We start from the raw sequence: 27,856 nt of genomic DNA on the forward strand, positions 1-27,856 counted from the left end.
TTTTTTATGCACATATAAAAGCAAAGAATATATTCTCAAAACATTATGAGGGTTCAATTCAAAGCAAAGGATTTTTACAACAGTTTTCAGCTTTTATATAAATACTTACCTGTGCAGCAGTGTTTGAAACACTTATTATTTTGTTAGTATTAGCAAGTTAATTTTACCTAAGTCTGTGAATTGTTGTAAGCCACAAAACCAACAATTACTTTATTTGGGGATCTCGTAAGGACACATTGATAACCCGCTATCAATGCAGACTGTAGACACCATCTACCTTTTAGGCAATAATTATAGCCTGCCATTTGCAAACAACAGCTACAGTCAATTTTATATAGTGAAAGTCCAAGAAATGTATAAAAGACCATGGTTAGTTCTTTTCTCTGAAACTTATGTTTGCTAACTGTAAGGCAGTTACTCCTGTTCCTCAGCAAACAGCATTAACGAAACATACATTCTGCCTCATCTGAAGGCTGGAGTCTTCCCAAACTTGTTGGAATAGAAGTTAATATGCTGGGAATGGAATTGCTCTCATGAAAGAAAATAAAAAAGTCTACATCAGTATTTAAAGAGAAACAGGAAACTATTCCAGATTACAACTGAAGCTGAATGAATTACAAACACTACATTTGAAAGCTGAATGTAAAGTGTTAGAATAAAAATGCTAGATTTCAGGAAAAAAAAAAAGATCATGAGGCAAGATAGTTTGTAAGATTTGTTTCCTCTAAAATTTTGTGTACTTGGTATATTCTGACAAAATCTTAGTAACAGTGGATGTTCTAGAAATGGTTTTCAGAGCAAACCCCATTACACAACACTCTACACAAATATGATTTAAAAACAAGCAAAGAAACTTCGCCACTACAAAACAAGTATCGTCCTTGATCTTACTTTTACTAGATGTATGTACTCTACTTCAAAGACTTTGTATAACATCTGATTCATTATGCTTGGCTGAGTCTGTTTAACAACTTTCTAAATGCTTTAAACCACCTAACCTCTGAAATATCTGTCTTCCCTTTAATTGCCAAGATGCATTTTGTCATTTCTTTGAATATTCTGCAAGTAGGCAGAAGGATGGTTGGATTAAATGCCAAAATATATTTTTTTTTAAAAAAAAGATACATCAAAAAGGAAGAGAAAAGACACAGAAAGGAAGGCTGACATAATCCTCAGGACCACTCAGCGGGAAGCAGCTCCCGTCATGGCTACTGTCCCTGGTCCTGAAATCTTTGAAATGAAATGCTGCCCAAAAACCAAACTGAGAAGCAGCAAAGAAGCAATGTCAGTTAGGAAACCCAAACAAGGGTTGAGCTAAGGCTTTAAAAGCCAAGCAGATCTTGGAGATGTTTTTTCAAACCTTGTATTATGTTTGTTTGGTTTGTTGTGGGTTTTTTTGTTTGTTTGTTTTGGTTTGCTTAGGTGTTTTTTTAAAGAAAATCTCAATGCCTGCAAAAGAAGAGATGCAGTCAGGTTTGTCTTAGCAAATTATGCTGGCAATTGCAGTACCATGGTCCTTTTTGGAAACAGGCAAGCAGCTCTAACTGTAGTCCAGCCTGGGTGTTGAGAAGCACAGCACAAGAGAACAGTACTACTTTTTTTCCACCTTGTTCATATGAAGAAAAAGTCTTGCACTTATGCCAATTCCAAGATACTGGTGGAGTCACTTCTTTATGCCCAATTTTTTTTATTGAATTATGTTGATTTAGAAATGGCAAATCCTGTGCTGGCTCCAGATTATGAGAAAAAAGTGAGGCACATGGTGATAAATGAATACATTCTTTCCTGTGTATACCAGGTTTTCTTCATCTAAATTTTAGAAGAGGGCGTTTTACAAAAAAGTGCAAAGATCAAAAACTGTTTACTGTGAGAATCAATCTCTTTGAGAAAAATGAATCAGCAAAAAGTGATTTCAATGGTGGTTTTCAACAGCAGTTTTCATTGGTATCAATACTGTACAAGAGTACAATGGCAATACCAGTAAGGTACAATTACTTTAAGCTCTACAAGAACTCTGATATCTCTGCACAGCATGCAGCGTTCTTTTGTTTCTTGCTCATTTAAAAGGTGGAAAAGGACTCTACAACCTTTTACAAAACAAATTTATATGGATCTAACTTAAACTCTTGTGGTTAGCTGCATCTTTATTTTAATGGCTTCTTCGCACTCTCATTCACAACAACTGGTCTATCACTTTATCTGAAAGAAAGATATGGCATTAAAGAAGAGGTGCCATATTTGTAGATAGATCAAAAACCTCATACCTATCCCACTGACATTTACGCAGACAGAATGCTTTTTAGCCTTACTAAAGGCTCATATCTCTGCTCTCCATCCTGTCAGTGTTGTGAACATTATCCCAATGAGAAGAGTGAAATGCCTTAGAGAAGAAAAACAAAGTTCTCTAATGACCAAGAAACTGATAAGAAAGAGCCAACTTTTGCTGCTTTTTAGTCTATAAAACATCCAGGTATAAAGAGGTGTGATCTAAGTTAAAGAGCCTGGAACTGCTACAACAGAGGGAACAAAGTGAGCACAAATACTGTGGTTGATGTAGATACAGAAAGAAAAGTCCTTCATGCTGCTGCAAAAATTCTCTCTGAAATATGCTGCAAAGCCTAAAGAATTATCAACAAACAATACCATTTCTTAGTAACTCTTTAAGACAACCTATAGCTATTAAAACTCTTTCTCCTTCCCTAAGAGAAAAAAGGGAGATGTCTTCCATCTCTTTATTTCTTTCTTGTAGTGAAGCATTCAAGTACCCATAAATCCCTTTCAGTTCCTTCAGTTCAGTTCCACAAATAAAGAATGAAATGCAGAACTAATGTTTGTTGAATGTTTTGTTGAAATAGTTGAATGTTTCATTTTTACATGAAGACCCTTATCAAAATTAATTTTTAAAACAAGGTACAAGATTCCATTACATATCAAGTAATCAGCAATATAATACATCAGCTGCTTATATAATACATTAACTGCCTGCAAACAATTAACTGCCATCAGGATATACATTTCAGCACAGAAGATGATACATTTTATACTAAATCAGCAATGTAGTCAACAAGAACATACAAAGAATAACTTTGCACTTTGCAGTTATTTGAAAGTGGACATAAAATTGGTATTATCTGGGAGCCTATGAAGTGACTGCCTAGAGTGCAAAACAATAAAGTCATGTCCAGTATATATATTCTGAAGTATTTTTAGTCAACAGACAAGAATTGCTGAGGGGATTAACTCATATAAGCTGTAAAATGACTAGTCAATTTTGCCATTCTCTTACATCTGTTATGACTTACAAAAACCCACTGCCAGCGTAATAAACTGTAGAAACTTAGGAGGAAAATTATTTTAGGACAGAATACCTACCGGTCTGGTTGTACCATATCCAGCAGTTCCTGCGCTTGAAATTCCAGTCGAAGGTGGAGGCTGATTACGAACTGGAACAGATATTAGAGATCACTGACTTAGAACATATTTAAAATCAACTTCTTTCTTTTTTATAATTAGTACAAAGCATGTATCTGGTATTACCTAAGTTATCTTTTCTTTGTGTTCCAGGACTTTTTTGTGCTTTGAAGCATGGAAAAAAAAATTAGATTATCTTGGTTAGATAAGCTACAAACAGGTATTACACGGCAATGGTACATTACCACTAATGGAAATGGGAGCAAAAAGACAGTGATTTTTTTTTTTTTTTTTTTTTTTTTTTAGAAGTTGTTACTAAAGTCTATCTATCAGCTGAGCTGTTACTCTAGCACACTCTTATCCCATGGCACATGTGAAGTAATTTGACCCTTCTAATTACAAACTAAGTCAAATCACCTACTATTTGTTGCAAGTTAAAGATGCCCACTTGTACAGGTACCCCATGTTTTTAATCACGCTAGAAGTTGTTTTCCTTTGTAGCATATTCTGCAAATACTCTAAAACAAGAACTTCTGTAACATGCTGATTCAAAAAAATCATGTGATCAGAAGAGTACATCTGTAATTATACATAGTTCAGCAATCTACAGGGTCTACACCAAAGTTCCTGAATCTACTCTCTCTGTTTATGGGATAAATATATTACAGCACCAACCTCAACATTTACATGCTGATGCTAACGACAACCTTGTATACAACATTCAAGTTGTGAAGTGCAAGATATGAAGAAATTACCTTTACCTCAGACAAGTGCACAATTTCTAACAGGCAAAGAGGTTTAGGATTCTGGCTTGTGTTTCTGTTGCCTATTTCCCAGGAAGGTAAAATCACCATGTCAGTTACAGTAACTGGAAGGAATACTCTGTGGTACATAAAACATTTAGTTTATCAAATCAGCTTCCAGTTGTCAGACAACTCTGCTTTCTTATAACTGGTTAGAATGGGTTTCTGGGTACAGTTCTCAGTAATGCAATTCGTACCCTGAGCAACCTAGTGCCAGTTTACCCTACTTTGAGCAGGAGGCTGGACTAGGTAACCACCAGAGGTCCCTTCCAACCTGAACTATTCTATGCCTATAGTGATTTTGCCAATTTAGAAAAATGAACCAGCAATATAGCCAAAATTAATTGTAGTATACAGGAGAACATCTTGACTGTGACTATATCAGGACTTCTATTGCCATACCTATATTTGCTACAAAGGCACACATTCCTGAGGGGACAAGAAGAAACCAAAAACTCTGCTGGCATGGCTAAAACAGGACCCATTCAGCACTATACACACATACTCCAACTAGAATCATGCAAGAGAAATGCTTCTCATAAATGTATGTCACAAACATTTAGGTATCAGAATCAAAATACCTACACTGTGCTCTTCAGAAAGAGACAAAAATATTAAATTATAGGCTAAATTATTTACATGGAGGTTTCTTTCCCCAAAATACATGAACATATTTAAGTTCTTTATGAAAAATTAGGCTTCCTAGATTACTGATTTAGTTACAAGTATAGTATTTACTCTAGCAATCTTAGTCAGCTACAGCTTCTGCTGAGAGTCAGTCTTGAAAGCATTTTTCTCGATTAGTATGGTCTAAGCTTTCAGTTCATTTCTCATAAATGAAGCCTGCCTTCTATAACAACTCACACCATCACTGAAAACCAGCAAGCAACCTGGCTGTCTGAAAACTATGTTAAATAAAAGAAGAAAGATCCTACACAGTAAATACCTTCATGAAACCACCTTTAGTATCACAAGGGCAATAATATTACTCAGGTATTAAATTAGAAATCCATTTCTAGAATACAAAAATTGTTATGTTACCTTCTACTTCTCTCCTAGCTACCCCAGGACTGGGAGGAGCTCCAAGACCTTTTCAGAGAAAGAAGAGAAGCTGTATATTGCATAAGAAAAGCAGTAGATTGAGAAAGTAAAACCAGAAAGAACACTGCCACAAGACAGTTTTATATAATTTAAAAATGGCCTAGCTAGATTGTAGTTACTTGTAGGAGATAACTGTTTGTAACAGCATGGGGAAACCAGACTGGTACAAATCAGAGATCAGCAAGTACAATCATGTTTAGAAACATGCTATTATTTCAATATTACATTACAGTTGAAAGAGAATTTAATTTCTTCAGTATTCACTCTCCACAAACTTTTGTAAATTCAGAATGATATTAAATGTCAGTCTTGAAACTCTTCTAAAGCAGAGCACATACCTATACTCAAACACTTGAAAATAAACAGGTACATCACTTATACCCTCCAACATTAAGTCTGCTTCCTGTAATTTAGGAGAATACTACACAGTATGTTTCTGCCAAGACTACATTTGAATAAGCGATTTTGTGGAAGAAATAAGTTTCCGACTTTATATAATGTAATGTATCCTACAGAACTGTATCATTAAGTTATCTCCAAGCAGCACTCTGTACTTGGGAAAGCTGTATCAACTGGTACGCAGTAGATGTTACAGATCAGATTGAGAGAAAGAAGATTTTCAATCATGCATAACCATGCTGAATTATTTTATTTCTGCAATATCATCAAGCATATACTGGGTCCATAAAATTGTATGGTAAAAACATGGCAGGACATAGATAAGACTAGACGATATGCAAGGAGAAATCCTTAAGGCATGCGCATAGGAAAAAGTAACAGTAATATCTGGCAACTCTTCAGTGGCTCAAGTATAGAGGAAGGAAAGGGAGCCAGTGTTCAAGAAGCCTACCTTAAAAGCAACTTTTGCCTTAGCGATGACACAGCCTCATGCTTTCTCATCATGTGCCAATGTGTGGTATCTGCTCAGGAGCTCTCTATGATCTGGAAAGAGTGCTGTGAATTTTGTCAGATATGGGTGGAGGTGTCACTCAGAGTAGGAAGAGTGAAGGTTGCAGATGAGGCTGGTATGTGATTATCTCCAGAGATGTCAGATCTCTGGTTTTGCTGAACATCTGGTTCAAAGATGTTAAATACTAGCATATGCTATATACTCTGCGTGAGTTCCAGGCTCTGCCAATTAATACTAGATTTCCATCGCAAAAGTTTCTGACAGTGAACTTCTCTGCAAGAGAAGCAGCACCGAGGAGGGATGAGCAGAGAGCATTTGTAAGGAGGGGGCACAGGAGGAGAGCACTGCTTGAGAACATTTCATTGCTCTCAGGTGCTAGCTCTGCCCTTCTCTGATGCAACCCAGAGGAACCTGGGGGAGAAAGTGGTAACCCACAGGCTATGAGAAGCCTGCCTGCTAACTAGAGGAAAATAAAGGGAGGAGGAGAGCAGCCCAACAGAGTACAGGACATTCCTCTGAACCCTCTGTGGTTAAAGCTAACTGTTCATCTCAGCGTATTAATGGCAATGGACACAATAAAACCTCTCCAGGAGCAGGGGATTAGCCTGTTCATTTCACAGATCTTCTGCACTTTCCCCTCCCAAAGCTCAATTCGGCCCATACTTTGAATAGGTATTTTCAGGATGCTCTGGTTAAGCAATTCTTGTTTTATGCAAGTCAAATCCTTTCAGGAGAAGGAAGGCAGAGAACCTCTTTGACTGTAGCACATAAACATGTTCCTATGTTGGTGCACCGTACAGAGGAAGACTTCTGTGCATGAGGATTTTAAAAGGTTTTGCAAATTTAAAAATACTCATTATATGGGAGAGAAAGGACATAGAGGTCAAATACCCCAAATTACACTTACTAATAATACTCTTCAACAGTGATAAAGCAAAATTATGGTGCTGTGATAATGCTATCACAGTTGGCTTTCTAGGAAGATTCTAATCTTAAGGATGGTGAAAAATGTACATCTGAACCCGAAACACATTTTGGGTATCATTTTAAACTGTTACTGTAGCCTGTATATAGCTTGAAATCTCTATTGCAGTTTGAAACAGTGTTTTGCAAGTAAAGATATCACATACTTGTTTTAAAGACTATTTTAAGGAAAGAGGTTGGATTTACACAGAAACAACCTGTAACTTATGCCCCGACATCTTTTGGACAGAACTGCATGTTTTGCAAAGATTACATTTAAACATTAGATTAACGGAAAACAAAGCAACCCCAACTTCTCATAAAGTAAAACTTGCATATATGAGCATATGTGCGTTTGTGTGTGTGTATATATACACACACACACACATATATATGAAATCTAGACCATTTGCCTACATTTGAATAATGCATTTACTGTTTTAGCATTAAGGATTCTTGTTTCCTCCACTGCTGAACATGCCTTCTTCAGCAAGAAAAGGAGAAAGGTGCTTTTCCCCATATTTAAAAAAAAAAGACCAACAAAAAAAAGCTTTTTCAGAATAACTGCCATATCCTAATGCACCCAAACAACCTGAACTCTGCTTGGGGGGGGGGGGGGGTGGGGAACAAATGAAAAAAAAGCTACAGGGGAAAAAATAATGATGTTGAATCGTTCTTGGAAGGCTAAGTTTAATGTGTGACTATAAATATCAGTGTACACCAACACGTACTTGCTGTTTGGGTGCATGTATTTTCATAGCTTAACATACTTGCGTTTCTTTTAATGTCAACTTTATTACTGTATTTTCTAGGTTTATTTTATTTATTTGTAGGATAATCACTGAAAATGTAATGCATTTTACCCAAATTATTGCATATACTGAAAATACTGTGCATTCTCTCAATCTTAACCCCATTTTAGCAGTTTAAACCAATGATAAAAGACAACTATAAGCCTTGCCTGCATTAATCAGGAAAAGTCTAATATTAAAGGAAAAAAAAACCCAAAACACATGTTATTTTTTAACTTCCAGTAATTGACAATTAGCAGCCTTTATTATTTTTAATGTTCTGTAAGAATTTACTCTGTACTGTATTAAAAAAAACCTTGGGTAAACAGAGTGCAACATTTTAATTTTTAACTATAAACAACAATCCTCAGTGGAAATCTTTCGTATTAGCAGGCAAAAAGTCTACACTTTGCAAACCCTTACAATGACTACATAGCCTTGAATTCCCTGAATCCTGAGTTACTTTGATGTAAAATGAGCCATTAGAAGAAACGTTATGGGCATTGAAGGGAGTGAAGCACTCAGAAAAAAAGGTTAAAACACATGAGCAAAAAAAAAAAAAGTAACATTTAAAATGCACAGCGTTTTAAAGACATGATCAATGTCACTTTGCATGTGCTACAGAAGTCTAAAACCAAAGTTTGATACACTTATATAGTACACAGGGATATTTTCACAGTGCTTTAGGAGCCTTCATTCTAGGTAAGAGAAACAGATGCCATTTCCCCAAGCACAGTAACACACTATGACATTTATACTGCTTCTAGTCCTGTCCTAGCTTGCTCAGAGCTGAGCTGAAAAGCAAAGCATTATGCCTTATAAATGTACGCCATGAGTGGAAAATGAAGAGGACAGAAAAAGTGGGATGAGCTTTAGGTCAGAATAATATATGAAAAAAAATATACAACAATCTCTTTAAAAAAGTTTGCATAAAAAGCAAGTTTTATGCAGGTTACAATTCTTTGTGGAAAGCTATGTTGGGAAAGAGGGTAAAAAAAGGCGGCTAGTCTTTGCACAATTGAGACAAACTAGGCAAACAGGATTGTGTCAGTGCATATAAAACTATACAGGACTGAAGTAGTACAATGAATTAAATCTCATATATGTTGCATGTTATGTACAAACTGGCTGTCTTCTAAAACTTAAGCATTTTAACTAATTCGAAATATTATGCCAAAGGCATAATAACCTCCTCCCCTCAAATGTATCTAAGAGCCACACACATCTCTGCCTGACATCAGAATCGTAGCTGATATTTATATACTAAAGTAGTTTACTTATTCTCTGAGATTGCTCAAAACCTTTGAATTATTTTCTCAAAAAACTCTTTCCTACTGAGTGGCAGTGTCTGAAAAGCCATTAATACTTAAGAAAGTATTTCAGAGCCACTAACTATTCTCACTCTATCCCACGTATTAAATGAGCTGATTTAAGTCCAAGCAGGCAGCTCAACTATGAAGTGTGTAACAAAGAAGGACAAAGATTAGTTTCAAGAAGCAGCACTTCTGAGAACGCGTGAGTCGTTATTACATGCAAAACCAGATCAAGCTGGAAAAAAACAAAACTAGCCTGAAGGGTTGATAAGGCCCTCAGCATTATCAAAAAAGGGAAGGAATTAGGGGAGAATTATTTCAGGATTTTGTTACTTTGTAAAGACCCGTAGCTCTCAAGTGCCTTCAAAGTAACTGAATAAATTCCTTTGCTAAGTTTGAGTTTCTGAAGTACATGCTAGTTCCAAGAACTATGGCGGATGTTTCGTGTCTCTGGGAAGGGCTTAGGAGCACATTTCAGACTTGGAAACAGAAAATAAACTACCCATATGTCAGCGTTCAGCTTAGAGACAAATACAGCTCGGTGGTTTGGAGCTCTCTGTTAACTGGTGATCATCTGGGGGAAACTGGGCCAGACCAGCAGTAGTTTCAACTTGAACAATTAATTAATGGATAATCACTGCAAGTATCTACCATCACAATCCATTGTACAATGCTCCTTGTCACGGACTGTGAGGAACAAAGCTAGCCTTTTCACAACTAAAGACAAGTTTCCACTTTCACAGAGAAGTTAGCTGGGTATATTTTCACTAGGACAAAGCAATAAAAACCTGGAACAACTTTAATCTCTCTGACTATAATGTAGCAACTTCTGAACAAATATTTTTTCACTAAAAAGTCAAATGTAATTCAGAGGGGGATACAAACCCTGAGAAAGAAATTACATTGACATTCAAGAATTACCCATTTTTATACCTTTGGACATCATCATAAGTATTGTCACAACAGACCACCTGAGTAGTTGTGCTATGTAGTCATATTCAAAAACAATTAAAATCATTACCTCCAAATTCTTTTCTAGCGGGTGCAGGACTCCTACCGCCTTACAGTATTTAAGAAATGAATGCAGCAATAATGAAAAATATCAATACAGTAAGAGGGAAGAAAAAGAATGAGAAAGTTAAAAATTACAAGGGTCAGTTTGTTATTAACTATGTTGCCCATATGCTTCTGAACATCCAGTTTCTCTTAGTGCTCAATTGTTTACATTTTCAGATGATCCAGGTGAACTCTACATTAAAAACTTGGACATGATAAAATGCATACATACTGATGCCAAAATTAAAGGAATATAAATCCATGAATGCACAAGATTATTTATCTTTTATTTTCAAAATGAAGATGCTATAAAAATGAAAATGTTGAGTAAACACTGCTGTAGGAAGCCCACATTTTTAAACTGAGAAAGTAAGTTTATAAAAATTTTAAAACTTATGCACTAAGCAAAGACAATAATATTTAAATGGTACTGAAAAATGCTGTTATTTCCCATGCTGTTATTGCTATTAAATGTACCAACTAAATGTTTTAGTGAAAAAATAGTATGTTCCATTGAGCCCCAAAATAACAATACAATATGTAGTTTGGGCGTGGACTTCAAAGTTCATCTCACAGTCTTGAAACAAAACATTCCTGACCACCTGATATACGTCACTGCATTACCTGATGGTGGAGGTGGCCTCTGTGGTGGAGCGGGGCGTGCAGGAGGAGCAACGGGGCGAGGTGGTGGAGGACGCTTAGGCTCCAAGCTCTGAGAAGACTCTTTCTGCTGGGTACTGAGCTGAAATTCAGCTGAAGAACATGACAGAAAATAATGCAAAAATTAATCACTTGTACATTCTAATCACAGTAATGCTTTTCTAATAACAAGTTATTTTCACGGAGAGGACAGTCAGTCCCCAGACCTGGAAACAATGATACAGAAGGTTTTGAGAGAGGGAAGACAAGAGGAATAAACCAATGGTGAAAAGAAGCAGATTTCCGAAACCAAGATTTTTGTCTCATATGCTTTAATCAGTATATGCTGTTCAGGAATCCTGAACATTCGTACAAATTGCAGAGTTCCAAATTTTGATCTTGGCCCTTATCTGTGAACTAAGTGCTCTGGAAAAAAGAAGTTACAAGGGGAATTCTGAAGGCATTTTAGCAGTCTGTGTAAAGTTACTCCAAATTACATTGAAATAAACTGTTCTAGAAGCCATTCCAAACACTGTCATTCTAAATGTCCACTTTGTCACTAAAATAAAGTTGTGTTTAAACAGACGCTTTCATATTATACACCCGATTTACAAATCTAGTAATTACAATTTACATATTACAGCTGATAGGAGCAGTAATTGAAATGGGCTGTATTTGAAGAGTATGACTAAAGTGAACTAGGATTACAGTGACACATTGCAACACAATTTTTGAACAGAGGTTTCAAACTAATCAACTTAGCCTATTAATCACGTAACTTTTTGAGATGTCTCTTTCATGATGAAATGCTAAAAAAATAGAGCAAACTAGTTGGTTTGCAGCAGCATAGATCAGTGGACAGTGCACTAAATAAGACTCAGGAAACAAAGCTCTTCCACTGCCCATTAGGAAAACCGAGACACAACGAATGGAGTGATTTGCCCAAGGCCACTTAGGCATAAAATGCTAGCTAATGACAAGAACAGCCTTTTATATTAATCTAAAAGGTCTATTAAAAATAATCTATAAGCTAGTATTCTACCACTGGGACATACAGCTGCCAGATTGTATAGTAGTAATAGAGGCAGTCAAGCAACGTAATACACACTGTGGGTGGAAACAGGTGGCCCAGGAGTTTTTGTTGGTGCTCGGCTCGGTCTCACTGGGAGCGCAGGTCCATCTGACAGCGTAGGGGATTGACAGGGACTGGAACGCGGTGAAGAGCTTGGGGAGGTTCCAAGACCAGAGCTTGAAGTTGGCTGTAGATGCTGAGGAAGGATTTCTTCTACTTCAGCACTATAGTCATCAATGTCTCCTAAGTAACAAACCCCACCCCAAAAAAGAAAAAGCATGTAAAATAAAGGGAACAACAGTTACTTATTTTAAAAAGTGGGGAAATTATAAACTGATTCTGGGCATGAGATTTTCTGCAAAAAGCCCTCAAGTTCCAAGGAATTAGCTCAACAACTGAAGTACGATTCTTGCATCATAAAATTAGACAGGAAGAATGTGTACATATTCAAACCAGTTGAAAATAGTCCAAATGCACAATATATAGTATAGGTAATTATAATAGTGTGGCAACTGTAATGTTGCTTAATCTAAGAAACAATTAGCTTTCCAAAGAAGACCTTTGCAAAAATTATTTCCCTGGTTTGCGACAGATGGGAAGCTTCACTTATTCTTCAGAAGGCTGGGCAGGGGATTTCAAGATACCTGCTGTTTGTACTACCTTCTGTTGGAAAAGGTGGAATGATGTTTAAAAAAAGGTTCAACATGGGCATGCCTTTGAAAAGTAAACTGTCAATTTAGAATATTCTTACGATATATTCAAAATGCCTAAAATAGACAATTATCCCATCACACTCCAATAAGACCATAGTAATCCTTTCTTCCATAACTTCTAGGCTTCTCTCTCTTCAGGTACATGAATGACACACGATGTTCTGCAGAAATTCCAGCTTCAACTCCGCACTGCTCAGCAGTTACAGGGTAACCAGGCTGCTAATTAGATATCAGCTGTTGATTTAAGAGTCTTGTGGGATTTGAGATACCACATTTTAAGGGAATTATACCATTTCACATAGGACTATTAATAAAATCAACCAATGACATAAGTGTCTAAACTGTTAAAGTCCTGTTTCCTACCTGCATTGGAAAGCAGATGAATTATCTTATGACACCAAGACTAATGCAAATTCCAACTTTTCATACATGTCTCCCATATCTGTACCCTTACCAAACATATCTTCCTTTATGAATGTCCTGGTTTCAGCTGGCATAGAGTTAGTTTTCTTCCTAGTAGCAGGCATAGTGCTGTGTTTTGGATTTAGGATGAGCATAATGTTGGTAACACACTGATGTTTTAGTTGTTGCTAAGTACTGCTTACACTACTCAAGGACTTTCTGGCTTCCCATGCTCTGCCAGGTGCACAAGAAACTGGGAGGGGGCACAGCCAGAATAGTTGATCCAAACTGACCAAAGGGCTATTCCATACCACATGACGTCATGCTTAGTATATAAACGGGGGTGGGGGGGGGGTTGGCTGGGGAGCCGCGATCGCTGCTCAGGAACTGGCTGGGTATCGGTCGGCAGGTGGTGAGCAATTGCATTGTGCATCACTTTGTATATTATTATTACTGTTATTATTATATTGTTATTATTACTACTACTATTTTACTTCATTTTGTTTCAATTATTAAACTGTTCTTATCTCAACCCAGGAGTGTTTTTTCACTCTTACTCTTCCAATTCTCTCCCCCATCCCACCAGGGCAGGGGGAGCGAGCAAGCGGCTGCGTGGTGCTTAGTTGCTGGCTGGGGTTAAACCACGACAATGAAATAACTGTACAAAAAACCCCCTTAGTCTACTCTTTCCAGTATACATAGCTCCCATCTCTTTTCTTGAATGTAATGTTTGCCACTAAGGAGGCTTGGATAGAAATTCAAAGCAAATGAGCTACTCGGAATACATCAATATAGACACAATGACCACATCTAGAAAGTACATCTGTTCAAGAAATGACAAAAAAAATGGCCCTGTAAAATACATATGGAAATGCAATACACACAGGAAGTGTCAGCAGGTAAGGTGTGTGTGTGGGGGGGTTGCTGCTGTTCTAAAAACAGCTGTTTTACTTGCTAAGGATGTAAGACAAATATATTTTAATGTAAAGAAGAGAGTGAAGCAGACCTTTCACAAAAATTAATTAATAGATTAAAAAGTAAGCTGTGACAAAGTACATACATTAGAAACATGCAAATAAAGAAAAGCAAAAATGCAGAGGCACAATTGTTGCAACAGGGATATTCAGCAACTTGAGGATTCTGCTAGAAAAGTATGACATGAAAAGATATAAAAACCCTTCAGGGAAAAAACAAAACTGACAAAAAAGAACTGGGGAACCAGAAAACAGCAACTCATTAGTGCCGAAGATCAGCCTATTCCAAGGAGCAACAGAGGTTGAAGGTTTCCTTGCCTGACTCGTATTTGCCTGCCTGTCAAAGGCTCATCAGGTGTCTTCTTGGGGGTGGTAAGCATATCAATGCTTAGCATGGGAGCTCATTAGTCCTATTAATCTGTTATGTGTATTGGCAAAAAAAAATAAGTGCTTTGCACTCTGAAGTTGTGTATATCCTGCTTGCAGGGTGTCTCCATGAATAGTAGAAGTTGCCTGAATGAAGTGACCCTGAGAGGGTAGGTCACAGGATAAAGTGAGAAGAATAAAAAGAACGTCAGCAAATTAGTAAAACCTAGAGATACCGTGCAAACTGACACTGCTCAACGAGTTGTCAAGATACTGTTGGAAATAACAGGATTTCTAATTTATCTGTTTTAGATTGGCATAAACTTGTTAAAGTATTGATATATGCATTAAATTAACCAGATTATTTAGGACTGTAAGCATTTCAAAATGAGGAATACTTTATTTCAACAAACCTTCCATATCATAGTCTGCAGTAACCTCAGCATCTTCACAAAGCAAAGTGGAGCTTGTCGATGAAGGCAGCCCAATATTAATTTTCTCTAGATTCATTTCATCTTCCAAACTTCTGATCCAATCTGGATTTTTCAAGCTTATGTTTATAATCCTTCCTAGTAGCTGAATTGCCAAAAAGGTATGCACAAAACAGAAACTGTTAAGAGTAGGAGCATTAAAATTCAGCATTCTAGATTTTAAAAGAACAAAAAAAAAAATTACTGAAAATACCACAAATCAGGGTATCAGAATTTCTGGGACTAAACAATGACACATCACAAAAATAATTATGCTTTTCACTTCATTTTGGTAATTAAGTACATTTATGTAGTTTAAACTGTTAATAGCAACTATTTATTACTTTTCTAAAGAAAAACTAACAACTTGTCTCATAAGATTTTCCTTTTCAGTTAATAGGAAAGCTTCTGGTTTCTTTATTCCAACAGAAACACTACTCTTTGTAAAGAAAAACGAGACTTGCTTATAAACTACATTAATAAAGTAATTTTTAGAGACTGATAAAAAAGCAGGCCTTCATTCTGCAAACTGACACAACACTGAGCCCCTATCCTGCATGGACTGTCAGTGAAATTCTCAGCAGATGCAAGGATCCATCTGCAAACATCACATTACAGAATCCAAGTCTTAAAAGGAACACAGATCAGTAAAAATTTGAACATGAAAATTGGAATTTTTACAAAGATTAAATACTAGCCGTACAGAAGTCAGTGAGAGCTGGAATGTTGACATTTTAAAGTGATTGCAGTACAGGAGTGCTGAATTTTAAATAATTGCAGGCTATAAATATGATAACTGGGTTCATACTACAAACTCAAGGTAAAAACTCTGCTTTATAAATCATTAAAAAAACCCCCCGAATTAAAAATCCCTCATTTGAAGAAGATGCCCCTCAATATGGGATCTTCATTTCTCTAACTGTCCTCCTCCTAAAAAATAAATTAAGTTTGGTACTTCTCTCAGCTGGCTTTTGAAACTCAACATGTGATAGCTATGTGGCCATCAAAAGTTAAAAAAAAAAAAAGAGAAAAGATTAGATGCAACAGTCTAGTATGGAACATGAAAAACTTTTAAGAATTAAAACCAGACAAACAAACAAAAAACCCAACCCACCCAAGTATTCTTTAAAAAGTTGGATTTTCTCTTGCTATACAAAAGTTCAGTAAGTTTTACATTACCTCAGTACCATTCAAATTCAAAACATTCAAAGCAGAGCTTCCTTCCAAAAACGTTACCCACATCTTGTCTTCCACGAACCTGGAAAGTCCATTGGAAACAATAATTAAAATACTTTATCCTACCTACTAGCTTTTGAAGCCTATTATCTTAAAGGTTTTTCAATGTTTCACTTGATGGAGAAGAATTTTTTTATGTTCATTAAAATACATATAATTGGCTAAAAAGCTTTAACTGAATATATCCTTGCAACAACAACAACAAAAAAAAAGGCAAAAGAGAACCAGGTAAATATCACACAGCAAAAGCACTGTCCTCTTAAAAATTACTGTGACTACAATTACACATTCAATAGTAATTGGTGTGGCTACAGGTTAGATATTTGTATTAGGTGTTGCACATTACATCACACTACGGACTTGGGACTATGCTTCTAGTCTTTTGGGGGGGGGGGGGGAACACCAAACAAAACAACCCCCCAAAAAACCTAAACAAAACGCCACAACACTTATAGATCAATTAACAGCTTAGTGAAAATGCAACATTCACAGGGATCCTTCAGTTCATTTAAAACTAATAACCTAATTTTAAAATACAGAATTTGTATAAAATTACATAACTAACAGATTTTAACTCTGACTGATTTGTGACAAAGTCAGTATGCTATTCTGTCTCAAAAATAAAGAGTATCTGGAAAAATACATACAGGTATGTAAAACTAATTTTCAACTGTAAAGACATTAAAGTTGAAATCTAAATGTCAAAAATTAAGCAGATTGTAACTGAAATGCCTGCTAAGAAAGTAACTTTATTCAGGAAATAGGTGGGAACAATGAAGAGGAACAGAGATTAAAAGTAAAAAGTCTTTTAACCTTATCAGTATAACTTCACCATAGCTTGCAAATTTTTGAAGAAGATCATCAATCAAGTTATCATCAAAATAGTTTTCTTCTGCTGAAGAACTTCTGATGGAGACCATTACAGTACCATCAGGTGGTCCTTGCATTGCGATCACCTCCTTATAAACTTTTTGTCTCTCTTCTGCTTCAATTTCAAATATGTCGATGTCAATCAATGCAACCACAGGCCTTGGAAAAAAATACACAAGAAAAGCCTCTAAGCAGAGTGTCTGAGCAACAAAACATGTAACATGAATATTCAATCTTCAATTATTAGGAAGTAATGTAGAAAATAAAACTGAAACCTGTGATCAGATGTTTTCAGCTCTGCTCTTCCATAGTGCAACAAAGTACCAGGATTCCATGTATAAGGGACATTACTGTCATCGCGAAAACTAGCATTCAGAAGATCCAGGTCTTCAGCTGCATTCAGTATTAATGAAAACAAAAGGGGAAAACCAGAGTGATTGCAAGAATATGCTTTAAGAAATAAGCTATTTGTAAAAAGAGAAAAAAAGAAAGCAAACCAAAACCAAGTGTTTTACAGAAAAAAACCCGGAAGTTCCTTTTGAACTACTGAAATAGCAGTAAATGGTATCTGATTCTTGATCCTCCTGTTCAGCGTCACTGTTATTTACTGCAGATGCCTTTATAAGCTTTCTGTCTCATACAAAGTCAGGGATAGAAGCTTAGAATCACTGGCACTGTGAAGGTCACTAAATGGATTCAATAAGCCAGTTAAAAGAATATTTTAAACAATTTAAGGAAGCACTCAAACCTGATCGGTCAAAAGGCCACTTTCTTCTTCTCCAAAGAATACGATCTGTCCACGCTGGTGTGCGACATTTTTCACTGGTGTCATAGTCATCAGAAAACAAATCATATTTGTATGTAGGAGCAAAATTTATTTTCCCTTCCAAAAATCCCCTAAAAATCTGTAAGAAACAAAGCAGTTATATGTCATGCCAGAAGACAGAAACAGATGGGAAACAGCTTGAAACTAATCAGAATTCTCTTTTCTAGCAGTGAAAACCTGTATACACATCTCAAAAAAAATAGTCATTTGATAATATGAATCCTTCTCCAAATTTTATCTGCTGAAAACATTCTACATTTGCCACTAGGACTAAATAGTGACCCAGACAGATCATCATTAAACAGAAGGATGTCAACATTTATATCTTTAAACCCAGGCTCATGAGCAACCTACTGTTCTTCCAATGTCATTCTGAACTTGAGGTCATCCAGAACACAGATGCTGTCCACAGCACTTTAATTGCACGTAGTTGGTTAGTTGCTCATGTGTCAGCATAAGTTGGGAATTAAGGTTTATATTTTATGTACCTATCTGACATGCAAAGCATTTCCCCAAATTGACACAAGATGTCCCACCAATAAATAAAAGAAAAAAAAAAAGATAGAAAAATAGAGAACCCTTAATAACATTCAGTATGAACTGAAAGATTAGAGAGATAATATCACTATTTCTTCTCAAGCAAACAGGAAAACAGAATAAAAAGAGATATTATGTGAAATTATCTGCCAAGAGTACGTATGGTATTTAGAGATACAGAGTCAGTTGAAAGGAATCAAAAAATCTATTAGGTACTTTGCAACATAAACAGATACAGCCAGCTGACACGAGACCCTAGAAGGCCAGGAGATTTGCTCACTCCTTAAGTGTTTAAACTAGGCATATACTAAAACCCTTTAGTTAACTTAATCAGTTCCAGTCCTGAGTTCAATCTTGTATAGCCAGTTTTACTTCACATCAGAGATGTGTAAAATATAAATCTAACCTAGATCTTATAGTCAAGTCTGCATCAAGTGACAGGTTAGCCTGCTTTTCTTGTTGGAAATATAAATTGAAATCCAGTCAATTTAAAAATCAATGTCAGAAGATCAATGTCACAATGTCAGAAGGTCCACAACTTCTGAGACAATTTATTAATTTCTTTGCCTTCGGTCATTATTTCTTAACCTACTTTTACAAAGAAAGTTGCTATGTAAATGCCTTTCCTGAACAGCAGATACACTGGTTAACAGCCATATGCAAGAACCATGGAGCTACCCTTGCTAGCCAGCTGATAACGCCCTGCTGCCCAACCAGCCACTTCCAAATAATGGAATATTACCCCAACGGTGCAATACTACCCCTTGTTCTCCCCAGCCAGGAGACTATTTTGAGTCTTTTCCATATTCTGGTAGTTTCCATAGATCTTCCCAGCTTTATAACTGCTGTAAGTGTCCCCAAGACCTCTACATCTCTCTTGCTTTGGTTAAATTAACAGACAATTGTGCTGTCTGCCCACTTGATCATACATTCCTTTTTCCCTAGGAACTGGGCTACAAAAAAAGAAATTAAAAATTATCAAGTGTTTTTCTTCCTGTTCTGGAGGCACCAGCACAATTGGAAGAGAACTCTAATTCAGAAAAAACTGCTTATAATCAAAGTGCTGGCAAGCAGACAAAACTAACAGAGGACCGTCTCTCATTTTACCATCTACAGCATTCCCACAGAAAGCTGGAAAGAAAGAATATACACTTTCACACAAAATTTGATTCATTACAAATATTCCTTTAATTGCTACGTGCTGCCTCTCAAGAAACCCTAAAAATGTAAAATCTGAAGCTTTCTTCAGACTTTGTTATTCCATGCTCTTTTTCTTTGTAAGTAAAGAGCTACTGTTTGGACTATTCCTTTTTCCAACAGAATGACAGTAACGGCATTAGATCTATTACTGCAGCAATTTAAAGTAAACAGTAACATTACCAAAAGAACTTCTATAAATATTTTTTAAATAATTGCACCTGATAAAAAGAAAAATATTATAATTAGTAAACTCCAACACAAAGTTGGATGACAGTTTCCTTTTTTTTTTTCAGGAGAGAAAGAAAAAACTCACTCCTACAGCTAGTCACTGTATTTGTATCACTGCCTCTTCAGGTCAGTTACTACGAATAAGTTCCATACCACTACCTGGACCAGGTATAAGTTATAAGTAAAACACGCTGAGGATATAGATTTACAGAAGTACCACAGAAAATTGCAAAAGCCAAAAAGAAAAATGAAGTATTCTTAAGTGTGGTAACATTTTTAAGATACCTGTCCAGAATTTTTCTGATTTATAAGTTGGTCTCCTGCTAGAAGGGGATCCCAGTTCTGTTGTCGTATTAGGTCCTTAACCTCCTCATTTGGAATATCTATTCGATAATTAAAGTCACCACACCAAAAGATATAGTCGTGGGAAAAGAGCATCCTTCCCTGTAAAACAGAAACATGCAATGATGTTAAAAACAACCAAATGACAGATTTACTACTTCCAGGTGCAGAAGTTCAGTTTTTAACAGTAAAATATGCATCATTTCTAGCTGATGAGGACAACTGAAATAGATGTTAGTATTTAGTGTTCATATGGTTAGAACAACATAGCCAACTGTATGGTATTCGCACATACACAGTATGAAAAAAGAAGTAACATTTCTTATGTAGTTTGCATTTCTAAAGAAACATGAATCATCTGAATTGGATTCTAAAATTCTTCATCTTTCTACTCCTGTTTTAGAAGTCTGCTCTAAGATGATCACTGCTACCTGTGTCACAAAGAGGTTACAAAGGTGAACAAAACACTACCCTGCAATCTTGTGGCACAATATCCTGACAAACTGCAAATTGAGGGCTTTATTATTCAGATTTAATTGAAGACTTTTCAGTTACATACAGTTTTCATGGTTAGGGAGAGACAGAAGGGCTCTGCTAGTTTAAACCCTGGGCTTCGTTTAAAGTGAGAACTTTTACTTCCGTCTTTGTTTTGATTTTTCCATTGCCCTCAAGTATATCAAAGCAGATACACTGGCAGATTAAAACAGCAGCATTGAGGAAACTGTTTCTGGGGACCATAAGAATACAGTACTTTCAAGAAAAACTGAAACATGACCATAGGGGCAAATTTAGAAATTAAAAAACCCTGTAAAATAAGATGTCAGACTCCTGCACATAGCGCCATAGAAACTAACAAAGGACAGTTTGACTACAAAAGTAAGACAGCTTTAAGTCTCAAGGAAGCATTTTGTTGCACTGATAAAATTATCAAGTATTTATTTGGTGTTTGATAATCCTTTATGAGAATATGGTACAGAACTGTAGAATCCAACTTGACAAAAATGAGTAAACAAGAAATTAAAGTGCGTTAGCGAAAATCATTGTTGTGTACTGAAAATAGTGCTGTTTCCCATGGATTTTTTTCTCACAGTTGATTAACTCCAGTGTCTACAAAAGTTCTACTGCATGTCAGGAATCTATAAGGTCTCTTTCCTATGCTAAATCCTTGACACCTAATGGAAGTGAATTCATGCTTCATCATCTCCATCAGTCATTGCACTGGAAAGGTCTATTATTCCTGCAATCATCTATTTTAAAAATTGTGGGAACCTAATTATCTCCGAGACCTCTAACCCAAGGAAATTTGATTTCCACAGGAATCTGGGGAGGGGGAAAAAATGGAGCTTTTGGGTCACACTACTGGAGCTCAAAGGGTTTAACTTCTCATTTGTTATGGAATTTGAACACTGTTGCTTACCATTGGAAAACCGAGCTTGCGAGCTATTTCTATGAAGTCTTCATTTCTCTCTTTAACTTGTGATTGTCCTGCAGCAAAATGACTGCAGACAAAGCAAAGACTGGATGTATGAAACAACATCCGAATTGCTACTGCACCTTTATTACCAGTGGCTCCTCCCATGCCAGTCTTTACAGTATCAACAGCAACATCCCTAAAAGAGTTAAACAACTATTAAACCTTCAAATGCAATGGCACAGAAGTTAACAGCTTTAAGTATGTCTGAGTATGACATTATGTTGTTAACAGAACGTTTTCACATTGTTCTTTCAGCAGTAAGGCCTCTGGGCTAACATGCTAACAGCTGTTGAGCAGGTAACAATATAATACTTCAGCGTTTCAAGCTTTCTTGGCAACCGATGAGGCATTTAAAAACTAAGATAAAAGAATCTAAGGAACTAGTTCCCTAGAAGATAGAACAGCTCTTTTAGAGCCCCATATGCTTCTTAGTACACTTGTACGTTAGCTTGCAATACAAAGCAAACTGAAGGTGGCCTAACTCGGGCACAGCTGTGTGTTCACTGACCTGATAAAAGGAGCATGCTGGGGCCTGATGAACACAAAAAGGCAGACGCCCACCAACTGCTCAGAAGCCAGCAGCACATACTTGTAATCTCTTGATATAGTCTTCTGCAGTTCAGCAGCCCAGAGCTTCTGATTGGTTGTGCTAGCAGTGAGATTAAAAATGACAGTTTTAAAATAAATCAAATTAAGCAGGTATCTAAACTGTTGATCTAGTCGAATAAACTTCATACAATTACCTTAACTAAACCTTCAGGTAGTAAGCCAAAGCCAAGTTGTGAATGGTGCTCAAATGCCCCCTAGCAGAGACACAGGCTATGGACTGTCATGACATCATCATTTCAAATTCATCCTCATAAAATGCTGCCTCACTTTTCTCAACACCACAGGCAGTGTTAGGAGTCAGGGCTATCTTTCCTGTGTTTCTGAGGCTACACTAGAGGAGCAGAACCTGAGAATTTTTCTAGGGAGTCACCTCCTAGCCTGGAGCTGAGTCACTATTGGAAAACAGAGATGTCCATGGTCTTAGATCAAGAAGAAACTTCCTTCGAGACCTAACAGACTATGGTTTTCAGAGCTAGCATTGCATATAAATGAAAAATATCAGACCTGGAAAAGTGTTAACTAGACAGTGTGAAATTAGGGGATGACAAACTGCCATTTTGTCCTCAAGACAAAAGCCTGTGCAAAGGCTAACAGTGTTACAGACTTTAGATGCTTTTTCCAATGAGTTAAATCTTGCTAAACACCAGAAAACATGCAAAACAGGCAGACAAAACAATGGACAAAATGAACACGATTCTAGGACTACACATAAAGACTTCATCACTGGTAAAAATACATTTTCATAACCCACTCGGCTAGGGGTGAAAAATCCAAACTCCACAATAATTAGACATGTAATACATGGAATGACAGTGAAAACTGACAGTATGGAAGGAAGCCTTGCTTTATACAGATCAAAATCTGATGCAAGACACTACATAAAAGCATACCAACAATACATGCTTTTGGAAGGAATTTCACAGGACTCGCTGTTCCCAGCAGTAGGAAGGCACAGAGACTGCAAAACACTACGAGCATTGAAGGTAAATTCCTTCAAAATCTTAAATGAAGGAAAAAGTTGAGGGGCTGCTGAAGGTGCAATCCAAAATATGGTCAAGTACTGACTGTTTGGATCCTTGAGATTACATTATACATGATCTAAGTGACCACAGCTTTGCTATGGAAAGCTGAGATGAAGTCTGCAATCCTGGCACAGAAACTGGCAGAGAGAACTGGAATACAGTCAAAAATTAATCCAGACTAATCCCAACCATTACAAAACAGGAGAAAAAAAATTAAAATAACATTTTACTTAAAAAATGTGATTATCAACTAAACTAGTACTGTATAGATTGTATCACCTACCTGGCATTCACAATGTTTCCTGCATTTAACTCCACCATTTCTTCAAATCCAATGGCAAATATGTCTACAGGCTTGCTTTTGCGATCTGCATTTAAATATTTAAAAAGCTATTTGTCATTTATAATTAACTTAAGAACCAAGACCTCATATATCTATTTTAATGTTTATGATCTAATTATGAAAACCAGCGTTTTCAGAAAAAAACTGACAGAATACAAATCCTACCTTGGAATTCATGAATACCGGCTAACTTTGGTGCATCTAGAAGCCAGTCAGTGAGGGTCTGATTTCTAAAGGCAATACTTCGAAACTGCTTTCCCCCGTTGACGTTCCATGTCCCAACGCAGACTCTAATTTTTTTCGGTTTTGCATACTTATAAAAGTTTTCACACATACTCTTTAGCACTTTTACAGATGCTGCAAAAACATTTGAAAAGACATTATTTTTATATAGAATGTTTCTTCAGAAAACTTGGCAATGAGATCTTTCCCTTAAAAAAATGGCAACAAATCCATGCACAGACATATAGAAAGTTAAACCGAAAGCAAGATGAATGCAGCTTTTCACAAGGGAAAGTACATTTTCAGGCATATTACTTGTCTGTGTAGGATACTGACTGAATGAAAGACAGCAGTAATTTGTTCAAAGTAATATGTATATAAAAGAAACAATTTCTATGTCTCACAAATATCTGTCATTCTTTCACCTTATCTGTGATTCTCTATGGAAACCATTATTTTTCATACATGCCAACACAGATATCTACCTCATTTTCACAGATTACATTTATGGAATTTAATCTCCATTACAAAAATAACTTACAGATATGTTAATTTCTAGAAGTGTAAAAATGACTGCTATACTACATTTATTAAAATAGGTAAGGTACTTTATTTTATCATGGTGGAGTATAAGCCACAAATCTGAATTATTTTTTAGGTCAGCTGAATTCCTAAAATTCTGCTTTAGTGAGGAAAGCAGGCTAGGATTCAAAACAATTAAACTAATTTCTCTGTCACACCAGCCTTTCTCTGTGCCTTGTTTCTATCTGCCAGGTGGGAGAGAGATTAATGACCCATCTGTAAAGGGCATTGTGAGAAACAAACAAGATTATTCAATGGTCAGACACTAGAGTTACAGAGATTTTAAAAGTTCCTTCATAAATCAGCCGCATAATATACTCATACAGATATATTTCCTAATGCAAATGAACAGATCTAAGTATTTTTTAAAATTACGCTCCTTTTTTTCTTTAATCTCAGTGGAATAAAAATTGCATCACATGTAAATAGTATCGTTTGCATTGTACTTTACCTAAGTGATATTAATTTACCTATTTTGAATACTCTCATGGTTATGAGACTCTGAGAGAACTGTATAAACAATATTAGATGGAATTCTTCCCTTCACTGTGTGCTGTCTTGCAAAATGGTCAGCTACAGGGCACAATATTTTCATTCAAATCCCCAAAATAGGATGTTTAGTGAGCTGTTGTTGTCTTTTTGGTTATTCTTTTTGTTTACCACCTTTAAATTTGCTACGGAATTTTGGCTACCCAATTAAAATAAGAATTGGGGATCCTCTAGCCCTCATGGTTTTGAAACAAACTGTAAACAATAGAAGAAAATAATATATTGTATTTGTTGTTTGTGAACTCTTTCACTGCTGAACAAATCATATATCCATATGTGGGCTAATCACATATAAAAGACAATGAACTGGTCGGTGTCTCCTTGGGGTACTACAAGCAGATCATGCTTGGGATCATGCTTTCCTTATCATAATCCAGGTAAATGAAGTCAAGAAAACAGCAAGGAGCCAACAGAATACTTTACACCTTCAGGTGAGAGCCAAATACTGAGTCTACTTCTGAATGTACCTCCACACTAGGTAAGTCAAGTCAAGAAGTCCACCAAATGCCAGAAAAGCCTCCGAGGGTCAAGGACAGAAGCTACCCAAGCACCTGACCACTGAAGAGAAACCAATCCAAGAAATGTTGTAGCCACAATATATACAAGTACCCATATCATCCAGAGGATTAGCTGAACCCAAGAAACCCAAAATAGCATCACAGACAGCTTTGAAGATCTGCACAGATTAGCCTTTGTAGTACTCTGAGCAAGTTTAAAAGCAGAGTTTGGACTTTTATTCTCTCCACTTCCGTTTTTAATTTTTCTTTTGCAAATTTAGCAATTTTCAGCTTAACTTTAAGTAGTTACACCAAATAATTCATATTTGCTACCAAGCAGCTTTTAAGAAAAGCCGCAAAATTGAATTATTGCCCATTTAACTCCTGACATTGTCATGAACCCCCAAGGTGAAAAATCTTGCCAGGATAGAATCTAACTTTAGAAGTGAACTGACAACATCCTTATTACAAGCATGAAATTCATATGTTTAAACTAGCAAGGTTTCTAAATTGTAGAATTACTCTTTTTCTAAATTAGAATAAATTAAAAAAGGAAAAAAAAAGAAAAGATGAAATTTTCATCTGTTTTCCAAAATACTGAGTGAGCCAATTGCATTTCAGGACTCTTGAACCTCCCGCATACGATATTTTCCTACACATTTCTAGCTATTTACCTTTTCAACAAAATTGTGTCTCACTCTACAACGTTAAAAATCCAATCAATCACATTTTCTGTTATTTTGCAGCAAAAATACCTTAACTGCTGTTCAGACTAGGCAGGCAGACATTTGGAAATCAGTTCTACAAAAGGAGTATTAATTTAAAATTCTTGGTGGGATACTGCATGCAACTGAACTTGATTGAACTATTTTACTACAACATCCAAATTACTGTAGATATGTTTCAATATATGCAATTTGCATCCAGATGAAACCCACAGTGAAATGTTACATCATGAAGTTAAAAAATAGTTGATATGTATGACTCTTCATGAGTTATAAGCTAGGTTGATATTGCCTAGATGGTAACACCATAAATGACAATGTGACTGTTTATTCCAAACAGTTTTTAACACTGACAAAATGCCAGTGAATCAATTAATTTCAGGTGTCTATTACCCATGACTCACATTTCATTATTTAAGTACTCAGTAAGAGTTAAGTAGATACAGTAAAACACTAACAGAAAATGCAAAGCTGAGACAAATGTAAAGGGAAAAAACGTTTAAAGCTCAAAAATACAGATTACAGTTAAAGTGGTTTTCCAAGGGGGGGTGGCAGAAAAACAAAAAGGTTTAAACACTTCAGACGTCTTTGAACAACAATCTAGCCAACAACAAATCCTCATGCTTTCTTCCAAGGATCCTCCCCTGTCAATCTTCAGCACCCAGGGCTAACGGCTACTACCTGAGCACACAGGTTCAGGGGATTCTGTGCACAACTTCACTATTCTCTTTAAATGGGAGACTTGTCTGAACAATTATTAAGAGCTTCCTTGTTTCTTTCCCTCGTCCCCTCCCTTCATCTTCCCAGGTATTAAGAACATACTTTCTTCCTCTCACCCAGAAACTAAGCATCTGATCTGGTTTCACTGAACCTGCTTCCAAGAGGTAGCACAATGAACCCTATAAAGGCAATAGCTCAGAAACTGTCATTTCGATTTTCTCAACACATAGTAAAACCTGAACATACAAGCACTAGGAGTATTTTATTTTAAATAATAGTTTCTGGGAACAAGGAGATGATGAAGTGTGGCACAACTGACAAGTACTCGCAGCTCTCTGTTAAAAACATGGAATATGTATATATCACATCTCCCCAAATGGAGCAGCTTCATGTAAACAGCTTTAGTTACAACAAAAAGGAGGATTTCCACTAAGAATTAGAAAATTTTGAAAACAAAATTCAAAGGCATTCTGTTGCTTATGTTGCTAACTTACAATGACAATAACCAAGAGTTTTCAGAAGCTTCTTAAGTTGAAGAGCTCTTTCATGTCATTTTCCTCTATCTGGCTCATCGCTACACATTCTTATTATTACATATTATTCTTCTTATTATTATTCATGTTCACAGTATTGCTGAATCCTCCGAAGCCAACCTCTTGTATTTTATGCCCAACACCACAGACATTGGTCAAGATATTACTGCAATGTCTCAAAGTAGAAGATTAGGAGTTAACTATGAAGTTCCCTCCTTCAGGCCTTCTCTTTTTTACCTAAATAGGTGCTCTAATACTTTCATTTTGTCTCACATGCAGAGGTAACCATATCTCAGTGGTTTGACTGTACTTTTGCTCCACAAAACACAAGTGTCAACATGTTATTTCAGAGATTCC

General features: G+C 36.3%; 1 protein-coding gene across 3 annotated transcripts in view; it reads right to left on the minus strand.

The window, feature by feature from the left end:
• The window catches only part of SYNJ1 (synaptojanin 1), a 67,025-nt gene that overhangs the window by 8,767 nt on the left and 30,402 nt on the right, over nt 1-27,856 (minus strand). Inside the window, exons 13-28 of one of the 3 annotated variants that reach the window (XM_075727756.1) lie at nt 23,837-24,028; nt 23,612-23,696; nt 22,206-22,346; nt 21,641-21,833; nt 20,167-20,325; nt 17,839-17,995; nt 17,366-17,483; nt 17,034-17,249; nt 16,164-16,242; nt 14,928-15,090; nt 12,096-12,302; nt 10,973-11,101; nt 10,314-10,352; nt 5,256-5,303; nt 3,538-3,576; nt 3,373-3,443 (exon numbers count right to left, since the gene is read on the minus strand). In XM_075727756.1, coding sequence (XP_075583871.1) covers nt 3,373-3,443; nt 3,538-3,576; nt 5,256-5,303; nt 10,314-10,352; nt 10,973-11,101; nt 12,096-12,302; nt 14,928-15,090; nt 16,164-16,242; nt 17,034-17,249; nt 17,366-17,483; nt 17,839-17,995; nt 20,167-20,325; nt 21,641-21,833; nt 22,206-22,346; nt 23,612-23,696; nt 23,837-24,028 — 2,036 coding nt within the window. Of the gene's footprint in view, nt 1-3,372; nt 3,444-3,537; nt 3,577-5,255; nt 5,304-10,313; nt 10,353-10,972; nt 11,102-12,093; nt 12,303-14,927; nt 15,091-16,163; nt 16,243-17,033; nt 17,250-17,365; nt 17,484-17,838; nt 17,996-20,166; nt 20,326-21,640; nt 21,834-22,205; nt 22,347-23,611; nt 23,697-23,836; nt 24,029-27,856 lie in introns of all 3 variants that reach the window. The other 2 variants (XM_075727758.1, XM_075727757.1) reach the window with 2 other exon arrangements.

This window comes from Pelecanus crispus, chromosome 1, assembly GCF_030463565.1.
Source record: "Pelecanus crispus isolate bPelCri1 chromosome 1, bPelCri1.pri, whole genome shotgun sequence".
NCBI lineage: Eukaryota > Metazoa > Chordata > Aves > Pelecaniformes > Pelecanidae > Pelecanus > Pelecanus crispus.